This window comes from Augochlora pura, chromosome 3 (genome assembly GCF_028453695.1).
Source record: "Augochlora pura isolate Apur16 chromosome 3, APUR_v2.2.1, whole genome shotgun sequence".
Lineage (NCBI taxonomy): Eukaryota > Metazoa > Arthropoda > Insecta > Hymenoptera > Halictidae > Augochlora > Augochlora pura.
The window spans coordinates 21,760,042-21,771,445 of record NC_135774.1 but is presented as its reverse complement, the minus strand read 5'-3'; the positions used below and the strand labels follow the sequence as shown (position 1 = coordinate 21,771,445).

At 28.8% G+C, this 11,404-nt stretch overlaps 2 protein-coding genes across 3 annotated transcripts in view; one reads left to right on the top strand and one right to left on the bottom strand.

The window, feature by feature from the left end:
- LOC144467704 (carboxypeptidase D) overlaps positions 1-6,415 on the top strand; it is a 14,173-nt gene extending 7,758 nt beyond the window's left edge. Inside the window, exons 5-9 of the mRNA XM_078176620.1 lie at positions 129-189; positions 1,864-2,178; positions 2,647-2,823; positions 3,209-3,301; positions 3,650-6,415. Of these exons, the coding sequence (XP_078032746.1) occupies positions 129-189; positions 1,864-2,178; positions 2,647-2,823; positions 3,209-3,301; positions 3,650-3,835 (832 nt within the window). The 3' untranslated portion in view covers positions 3,836-6,415. The remainder of the gene's footprint in view (positions 1-128; positions 190-1,863; positions 2,179-2,646; positions 2,824-3,208; positions 3,302-3,649) is intronic.
- Positions 6,416-6,886: 471 nt separating this feature from the next.
- Not11 (CCR4-NOT transcription complex subunit 11) lies at positions 6,887-11,347 on the bottom strand. Of its 2 annotated transcripts, none has more exons than XM_078176892.1 (3): positions 11,020-11,347; positions 10,410-10,575; positions 6,887-9,692 (listed from the first exon to the last, which is right to left on the bottom strand). In XM_078176892.1, the coding sequence occupies exon 3, from the start codon at positions 8,882-8,884 to the stop codon at positions 7,511-7,513; it is 1,374 nt and encodes a 457-aa protein (XP_078033018.1). In that variant the 5' UTR covers positions 8,885-9,692; positions 10,410-10,575; positions 11,020-11,347; the 3' UTR covers positions 6,887-7,510. The 2 variants fall into 2 exon arrangements, with proteins under 2 accessions (XP_078033018.1, XP_078033019.1); XM_078176893.1 differs by having other exon boundaries at positions 10,410-10,555.
- Between the last annotated feature and the right edge of the window lie 57 nt (positions 11,348-11,404).

The following is an 11,404-nucleotide window of genomic DNA, read 5'->3' as shown; positions in this document are numbered from 1 at the left end:
AATTAGAATGAAATATCTATGACTAGAAAGATTAGCAGTGTTCAAAATTATCACTATTGCATTCAAAGTGATGCGATAGAGGAAAACTATCTTATTGTTCTTGAATTTTTGTGTGAAATTGCTTGCAGAGATTTTAGTGGCGTCTCCGACTTTTTTTCATTTAGAATGTATCTTAAGTATTCTAGTACAGTAATTAAATTTCTATATTTCCATCGGCAATTATAAATTATGACGAACTTGTTCCGGCAACAGTCTCAGCATTTAATCGGGAGGTGGAACGTGTCTTCGTTATGCATCGAAATTATGCTAACGTTATCTCGTATTTTTTAACTAACGAAATAGCGTTTGTTCAATTATAGATGTAATTGCGACGTAACAATCTGCAATTAGACAGTCATTAATGAATTGAAAATGGGATGTAGAAAATCTGTTAAATTATCAGTAAATATATTGTGAAAAGGGTCGATTGTTTTGTTTAAGAAAGATGTTAGCGCAGGCACTGCAAAAGGAAAGGATTCATTGAAAATCTTGACCAGTAACAATCTCACCAACAATTCAAATGCTTTGTATAGAAAGCTATACATTTGGCAATGTATACCTAAATATTTCTAGGATATGTTGACAATTCTTTGTACTTGTAATGACATGAATAACGATTCTATTTTAGTCAATATGCTTCAATACGATTCGAGAAAAATAAAATCTGAACTGTTTCTGAAAATACAATAAAGATAGCCTACTACTACGTAACTTAACGACGATTAAAAGCAATCTCATCCTATTGTATAACTTTTCATGCTGTCAGGAATATGCCGGTCAGCGCCATTGTGTGCAGGTATATGGTGTATTTGCTAACTGATTCATCTATTGAAAGCCTTTATAACTGTTGCCAATTAATTTCTCTCAGGCTTGAATTCGAAACGAATTTTAATTTACCTACATAGTAAGCTGATGCTTTTGCATTGTTATATCATTTGCATTGTTGCTAACTTTTAATAACATAAGCGAAGACTAAGTTAAACAGTTTACATGTTTCTTTGAAATGATATTTACAATACTTTAATGCTTGAAAAGTATTACTTGATTCTCGCCTACTTCTGTATCAATGAGTAATGAGTAAACCACTATCTCGTATCATTCGAAAGTATACAAGAAGCACACGCTGTTGATTTAATATTTGCTGGATTGATTTATTATTCGTTTAATGAATAGTGCGCCGTTTTTGAAAGTGATACGTCGCTATACACAATGCTGCCATGTTATTAACAATTTAGTGGATTACGCATTCGTATACCTAATAGGTACTTGAACACTGTTCACTTTATCATTCATACCCCAAAAAGAAAAACCCAACGATGAACAATATTTTATTAAGTGCACCAATAAATCCAATACTTTTTGGGTTATGCATATATACATAACCAAAATACGGCGCAAGTTTTAGTTTAATCTTAAACTAAACGCTATTTTTACCAAAGGTCTCGAAATACAATTTCTCGAATTTTAATTTGAAGTTATCTTTTAAGTGTAATCACTTTTTATCAATGATAACTGACAAAATTTGTAATAAAAAAACTGAACTTATAATTTGATTAATATTGAAAAATTTACCTTCTGTGATTCTTAAACTTTGATAATCTTTATCACGAGCCAGTTTCGTTGTTACAATGCAAGAAGTTAACGACAAATAAGCTGTAGCGGCAAAATAGGAGAATAATGGAATTATTGGTACACCTAATAAAAAAAAAGAACCTAAATACTTCGGAATCTCATATTGCATTTCCCATTTATTTTGCGTAATTCGTGCTTTGCACTTAGTTTTCCTGCGTTATAAGAATTCCCGTAAGTGGAATCTGATCCAAGATCTATACGAGCAATTTAGTGTTTCAGAGTTCTATATCGGCGCCAAGTATTTCGCCGGACGACGACGTGTTCCAACACTTATCGCTAGTGTATTCTCGGAACCATGGGTCCATGTACCAAGGACTTCCGTGCTCCCAATCGCAACCTGGATTTAAGAACGGTATCACCAATGGCGCGCAGTGGTACCCGTTAACCGGAGGAATGCAAGACTTCAATTACGTTTGGAATGGGTGCATGGAAATCACATTGGAGCTCTCGTGTTGCAAACATCCACCAGCATCGGACTTACAATTCTACTGGGATGAAAATCGCGGGGTAAGTTTCGAACACGTATTCCCACCATTTTGTCCTTAAATCGAAATTAAATCCCAACGTTTCTATTATCTTATATATTAAAAAGATTAAAACAGTACTGTTTATACTAAAAAGACGGAAACTCGTATTAATAATTTAAAATTATTTTCCGAGTTTAATCTTTTTCTCTATAGCGATTATAAAATTATAATGTGACAATAGAATTGTTGACTTTGCAAAAACAGGCATATACAAAACATGTCTTCCCGATTTTATATTTTACTTATTCAGCATTGCCATAAATTGTATAAAATCCGCAGTCACTATGTTTTCGGCAAAATTTACGATTGTTCATTTCCTATTTATATTTTTTTATTCTATTGAACGGAATTATCCGCTTTAAAAAAATTATTTTACTTATTACTTGAATTTGTAATACTGTATGTATAAATAATGTAATTTAAAATAAATATTTTTTAATTTTTATAGGCTCTTATAAAATTCTTGGCAGAGGCTCACAGAGGTGTACGTGGATTTGTAGTTGACGAGAATGGAAATCCTATCGAAAGAGCATCCATTAAAGTGAAATCCCGCGATGTTAGTTTCTTAACCACAAAATACGGAGAATTTTGGAGAATTTTATTGCCAGGAGTGTATAAGCTCGAGGTAATGTACCAATTTATAACTTCTTTATATGTATTGCAAAAAAGAATTTATTTTCAATAAAAAAAACTCACTTTTGCTAATTCGGTCAGCGGGGTCGAGTGCATTTAATCTAGGAATATAAACATTGTAATTCGACTAACTATTTTGTGACAGTTAATTGATATTTTCTCATGCTTCATTAAAATCCATAGAAAGATGGGTTTGTCTAAAAGGAATACTTCGAAAAATGTGTTGAACGAAACAGATGGCTAAAATAATAATGTCCTAAGCATACTCGGTTATATTTTAGTCAAAAATTTCCGCCGTTCAAATGTTCAATATCAGTGTCAACATTTAATTTTTCATAATTGTTTCGAAATTTAAAATAATTGTCTTTCGTTTTAAGGTATACGCAAATGGATACCTACCACGTGATGTAGAATTTAGAGTAATAGAACAACATCCAACGTCTTTCAACGTAACATTATACAGGGCAAATGTGAGTATGACATAAAAATTTTGCAACTTCTGAAACAAACTTTTTAATAACAAAAAATTTTTCAGTTTTATAATAGTCTCGTGTTGTTATCATCATAAGTGTAACGATTGTTATAAATGTTTTATTAGATAAATAATTACCACGTAAATTACTTACAAATAATGGTTGCCATGAAAAATATTTTAATATAGTGAATAATCTTGGTTCAAAAACTAGAATAATCTACTTTGTAGTTTATCAACAGATACTTGAACAAAATAATCTTTTCGTAAATCTGTCGTATTGCTCGATCTCTGGAACATAACTTCCATTAATCGTAATGAAGCGAAGTCTTTTTATTAATTGCAGAGATATCCCAACGAGGAGGAAAATGGGTCCAATTTCTATACCGGAAACAAGGATCACATTCATCGTGATCATGTGATACATTTTCAGCCGCACCCTGGAACCAACACAGCTGCCGACGCAAACAGTGGAATATTTTCGTCTCTCAGTAACGGATTTAATTCTTTCGTCAGTAATTGGTTCGGGTGATTAATTATAAGATATTGACCTAGGCCTGAATCGAGTAAATCATTGTCGTTTGACGTAAACAACAAACTTGACACAATTGTGATCGTAAAAATTTTGGATCGAAGATTATTAAGGGCAAACTATTCTATCGAGAACGGTTAGCAGTAACTAACTGTTGGAGATATTTAAATATTTTAATATCGCGATGATGCAATATTTCAATATTTTATTAATCAGAATATTATATTTATTTATTACTTTATCTTGTTATAGTATTGTTAGTACACTATATTTAATAATGCAGTTGCGAATTTTTCAAAATCTTAAAAGATTTAAAAAAAGAATTGACGTAGAGACTGTTCGAATAACAGCGCAATTTATTTTGTAGATATTTTAATATAATATGTATGAAAATGTTTCCATTGTTTATTTTATATAAAAAAAATTAGTTCTTAATTATTTAAATCAATACGACTAATACTATTTCATTATTTCTTTTGTTATCTCAAATATTATAAAATTACAAAATGTATTAATTACTTTTAGTTTTGTTATTCTAAGTTGCATAAAAAAAATATGGTAAAATTTGGTGTGATAATATAACTTCATTCAAATACAGTGAATTCCAATAATTTTTTTAATATTATTGAAGAATATGAATAAAGATTGTTGCATAAAAACTATAAACATTAAATATAAAATTAATTTGTTATTTCAAAATTGTTTCTCAATTATGCAACGCAAATTGAGTTAAAAATTAATTTTTTCTTAAATTAAGTCAGATATTTATACACAGTCCTCTTTTTCTGTTAAAAACTCCAACTAGAAATTAACTGCTTACGGTACTATAATGTATCTTCTTACCAATAGAAAACCCATTGCCTTAATATATGTATATTCGATACGTAAGTCTAATACTTATAAATCATTAACATTAAAAGAAAATGCAAACAGGAATTAAAAGAAATATTTACAGGAATTGTAAATTTATTTAGAATTATTTATTGAAAAATAATTCGATGCTACTGGCTTATTTGAATAATATGAAAATTAATATATAGGTAAATGATTTCTAAACAAAAAGTGTTTAAAGTAAATTCCAGATCAAATTTCTTTTTCTTACAAAAAGCTAATTTTTACTCCATTTTCATGATTACGATCATCATCACGAAATCTTGGATTTCATTTTAATAACTCGTTTCTATATGTTGACTATTTCATAAACCATGTATATTTTCTAAATTATTGTTCTTTTGTTCATTCACAATTAGTCCAAGTTTATACGATGTCACGAATTGAAAGCAGCTGAAGAAGATAGTGTTCAATATCGAAAATATTAATAAAATTATATTTTTTACATTAGATAAATATATTTTGTAGTAAAATTCACAAAGCGGATTCGTGTAAACCAAAGTAAAATTCAAAAAACATATAACGATAGATGCGAAATTATAATACGGAGTACATATTTAGTACAAAACATGAAATTATTAGGCCTTAACGATTATGAAACTGCTACATATTTTTCTAGATGATCTAGAGACCAATGATACTAAATTACGATGTAATTATATTGTATACATATACAACATATAAGGTGTATTTAAAAACGAATGTACCTTTAACAGTGAAAATACCGTTCTAATTGATAAATAAATATTTGCTGCAAGGTTTTTCAAATTCGATAGATGCTTCTAAAGCATAAAAAAATACAAAAATCTATTATACGTGAATTTTTTTTATCGCTCTTATATACGTATACTCAGATTATTTTAATACTCTTATATGTATATTAGAATTCTCTACATTTTGAAAAACATTATATTGTTATAAATTATTTAAATACCTCGAATATATTGAAAATAAGGGGAGCTATAATAAAAGCAAAATTCATTAATATAGATTGTTTGAAAATATTACAATAAGATCAATCCGATGTGTTCAATCCGATTGTTCTATATTAATTGTAAAAAATTTATTCAATTGTAATGATCTTTGCATACAAAGGTGATATTCTTTGTTATTCGAGAAAAAAAATCTTCCAGTTTACTAAAATTATGTTTATCGTCCATACAGGTACATATAGTTAAAATGTGAGGACGAAAATTTCTTTATTATTTCACATAATTTATTATCATTGTTAGACTATTTATAAGAAACTGAAAAGCATTCTTTCAAGAATAAATTAATACGTTTCTTCCTGCACTTCAGCGTAGTGTAAAAGTGTATTTATCAATAACATATTTTATTATACACATAAAATAAATAATGAAAGGGTTAATTTAGCAATATTAAAAGTTAACTAATTCCTAGATAGTCTCTGCAATAATATATTGCATAAGCACTGCCTTTATTTAAATACGGAGGCAACAGTAATAGTAATAGCAATAATTAATAACAATGTAATACTTGTATCTGTAAAATTGTTTCAAGTGCAGTATTACATCTTTTATTTTGTATAAGACCCATTTATGAAATAAATTATAGATATCCTGCAAAATTTATAAAAATAACAATAGTAAAAAGCAAGAATGATGGATTAGAATAAGCAAAATGGAAATGCAACTATAACGTGCAATATAAAAATTAATATATGTATCAGATTTTGTTGATTTTAATTATTCCTACATAATTCTCTATAATAAATGTTTTTATTAATAGTATAATCAATTTTAAGTAACTTATTGATTACTAATTGATAACATAATTTATTATTCTGATAATACACAATAGTAAAACTGTTACTACTTTATACATTGCACGTGATTTTAAACAATAAAATACCACGAACTTTTTCATTTATATAGAAGCAGCAATTAATTCAACTAAATTTTAATTTTTGTTATTCTTATCAATATTTTGCAATAAACCTGAAGTATTCTGACTGTTGTGCAAGTTTTACTTGATAATTTAAATATTATATTAGACAAAATCGATTTCTCTAATGCAACTTAATACTGTTCTTTGTGCACTGTGCGTACCATAAATCTTACTACATATCATTCCTATAGTACTATGGCACTAAGAGTTACATTTAAATTTAAATAAATAATGTTTCAAAGTTTGTATCAAAGTATAAAATGTATCATTTATTTACTTTTATGATTGTTAAAATACAAATCGTATAATTTACATATGCAATTACTGCATGCTTGAATATGTATATTCGTATACACAATATTTTAGCTTAAATAAAGAAATTGAGAGTATTATAAAATATTCTTGAATCCTATTAGCAACATATAATCCAAATGTATATAATATTCATTTTATTTCTGTATGTGTATAAGATTTATCATGATTACTAGAAAATAAATTACGTCATTTTGTACAAAATACTTTCAATCATCATTTTTAATTACCATTAATAATGGAAAATCAAAATTTCTTAAATGAATACATCTAGGATACATTCTTATAAAAACTCTTCTACCTTTTTCTCTTGTTTCTTTGACTGAACATATTATTGTATTAGTAATTTATTAACAAAAAAATAAATGAATTACAATTAATAATTTATTTACATATAACAAAACTATATATAAAATTTGATTTACAATCTTCACTTTCAAGAAAAGTCTCTACAGTATTACATTTCAATTCATTGAAATTGGATTCCTCGAAAAAAATAGTTAAAAACATTTAACAGTTTATTAATCTATGACAAAGTAGTTAAAAAAATTGGTATTAATTGGACTAACACATGTCCAACTTATTATTAACAGTTGGTGCATTGAGTCCACCAATATCACCAGATTCAAGTTGTTTCAGGAGGCGAAACAAAGCTGCAGCTTCTCTGATACGACTAAATTCGATGCAGAAGGCCTGTACTTCAATAAAAAGTTCTTTTACATTTATAATTTTATTCCTTATCAAGGATTGCAGGAAAACGCAAACTAAGCGCACTAAACGATTTTGCATGTAACGATCCTTGATAGTCTCGCACGTGGAAATACAGTTGCTAATATATAGGTGAACAAATTCTGTAGGTAGATCCACAGTAGTAGTCAATCTGTTAACTACTTCCATTGAATGCAGAGACATTTCCATATTTACCAAAACACTTAAATATTCTGTTATTTGACTTGATTGCATAAGCTTCAGTAATACCTTGATTGCAATCATAGGATTATTTTCCACTAAATCTGGTAGTTTCCCTGGGGTGAGGCCAATATGATATACCAATTTTGGATCTCTATCTAGCTCATCAAAAAGATGCTGTTGTTGCTGTAGTGTCACTACACGCTTAAAAGCCTTTCCCATTAATCTCCTAGCTTCTGCACCAGCACAATTGGAAACACACATATTACTATCATATTCAATTGTAAATTGAGAAGGTTCTGTGACATTAAGCCATGTCAATTCATCAAAAGATCGATAAAGGGGTGGTGCTAATCGTAAAAATTCAGGTCGATAACTTTCATAGCATAAAGGAGGATTATCATTATACATGAAATTCTCTGCCATAAATTTGGTTACATTTCTAGAAATATAATTCTGTGTTATTTTAGCATGATCCATGTCAGGTAATATCACTGGATGCCCACATTTTGCTATAGCTGGTAATTCCGAATGTCGCTCTGTTAACTGCGCTTGTAAAGTACTCAAATCTATAGGTTGTACAGATGTAAAAGACAACTCGTCTACAATCTGCCTTGGAGTTTTCTTCAAGATATCTTTCTGATTGCTTCCCAATAAACTGATTAACAAGTTTTTTTCACATTGGGATAAGACTGGAATATGTCCTGTAAAATTAGTTTTCGAAACACTATTGTTTATATCTTTCTGTGACTTTAACACATGAACGAAAACAGGTGCGAAAGGCGTCGTAGCCAATGGTTCTCCTCTATAAAGGTCAAACAATAATGCCACTGCAATCACGCGTTGAACACTTTTTGGCAATAAATCGATGTGTTGCAAAAAGAGAACCAAAGTTGTTCCCACATTAAACCGATCCTCTTTCCGAAATACTTGATGTAACTGGTTACATAGAGTTTCCAAGCTTGTGTCAAGATTTTCCTCTTCAAGGATATCCAACAATTTTGTCAAACCGTTTGGCCTGAGCGTCATGATTGTTACACAGAAGTTTGCCAAAAAATTTCTACATCGACGTCACATAACCTATGCACTTTAACACATTGATAATATCTAGCATATCTGGTTATGTAACATGTCATATTATGTTATAGCATCTTGATTGTTGCTTTTCACAATAATATACATTGATACATCAATTCCAGTACAATATTTTAGTTTCAAAATCATCAATTGCAGGTACTGTATTAGCCTGCTATATATATTTCAAATACTTCATAGGTAACGACTGGATTTAAATTGAGTCAATTATGTCAACTAGACTCAAAATTTCAATAAAACACGATAAACTGTTTCTATTTTGTTAAATAAAGTACATGATTAGATAGCGTGCATGAAAAAAATAGAGTTACGAATAAGGGTGAAACTCACAACGCTATTCAACGTATACAAAGATAACCAAACTACAGATTAATTTCTGAAGGGTTGGAGTGGCGCTAGTAAAATGTTTCTAAAGCAAATCAAGATTGTCATTTCGAGATAAGATTTGATTTATTATATATTCATAAATCTCAGTGAAATATTCTCGTAAAAATAGGTTCAATTTGTCAGCAAGATATTAATAATACAAGATATATTTAAAAAATATTTGTCATATGAAGATATCACAAAAATCCCAATGTGACACTTTGAAAACAATTCTACAGCAAGAATAGTTCATATAAACAAACTTAAATTATAGTAATAGTACCTCAAGTTTTGCAAGAATCTCTGGCTGCAGCGCGCTCCGTTGTCGAAAATTGGAGTACATATTGCTTTGCTCTGATTGGCTGATGATTCAATGCTAAAACAAAATTCATTGCGGATTGGATATATAGTAAAATTGTGGGGATGCATGCAAAAACTAAGGGAGGTAGAAAATAACATGTATAATATTAAATTAAGTTCTTAGAGCAAGTAAGAGATTTTAAATTTTAAATGTTAACATTACCCAGTCAGCTAAACCTGCTTCAACCAAATACATGTAAAACATTTGGTAGAATACTTTGCGAGGAAATTTATGTGAATTTGGTACAAATGCATACTGTCAAATTCATAACAAATTCAGAAGAAATTGTTAACTAGGTAAATTTTTAAAAATAATTACTGCAATTTCATCAAAAATTTAATCTTCGGATTACTTGGAATATAAACGAATTTGCGCCTAATTTTTGTGTACCGTTTTTCACACAGAAACTTAATACATACAATGTTTTTCCTTGGTAAGAAAATATACACAATACTTATATGTATTGTAAGTAAATCAAGCACTTTTTTTTATTCTTTATCAATAGCTATATCTTTTTCCTAATATTTCTAACAACCGATATTTTGTTTACATGTACCTAAGCCAGAATAAACACGCAGTATATGCTGTCAGCTTATTTTATTGTATTCCTTTCTGTATATGTAAACAAAGATATCTGTTCACTATACTTGAAATACCATAAATTAATAATTTCAATAGTTTTTAAATAAATTCTACAGCAGGAAAGAAATGGTGATAAATGAAGAAACTTACTTTTGTTCACCGTAATAACAAGTACTCTTCAAAAATGTTGCCATCTATGGTACACAATTTATTGGTGTCGACTACAGCGCCAGGCGCACGTGGCCATTCTGTCAATAATGTATTGCGCGCGCCGCTGTAGGTCTTGTCAATGCCATCTACCGCAGTGTGCCAAGAACTAATCAGTTTAAATGTACGCTTTAGTTTGCAAACATTTACGTGTACGAGTCTATTTAATATAACGGTATGTTCATAAACAAATTATTGCATACAAACTGTATTATTATTTTATTGCTATTCTATATTCTCATATACCAATTATTATAATTGAAGTAATGAATCAGAATATTCTGTAAGTGCATTCATATAATATATGAAATTGTAATGCTACAATCTACTTTGTGATTTATTTATTATTTATTTATATTCACTAATACTTTCAAACTGTTTTTTAATCTGTTATACGTAGTATATCATGAAGAAATTGACTCATAATTTATATTGTTTTATTGTTCTGTAATTTTTTAAATGAAATTTTGATTAATATAATTAATTAAATGGTTTGAACAAAAATTTGTTTATGTACAATAATTGTGTTGTATTTTATCATATTTTTACTTACATAATACAGGAAGAAACTTCTGCTAGACGCTGTTGCAAATCATTATTTACAATTTCACGCTTTAGAGTTTCTGGCGTATAGAAATTAGACCGAGATCTAGCGTATATGAATTAGATGGAATCGTGTAGAAAACGGTACGTCACGATACGCTTGAAGTAATCAGGTTTGCTAAAGTGCATCTGACACTGATGATAAAAGTTAACAATAATTATTATAACAATAAATTTCAACTTTTCTTGAACGAAAATAGTATATCAGTGTATCAGTTGCATTTTAACTACTTGCACTTTCATTTAATGATTTTGAATTATTTAGGAAAAAATCTACGAAATTTATTAAATTGTACAAATATTGTTCATAATATATCTATAAATTTTATTTTTAA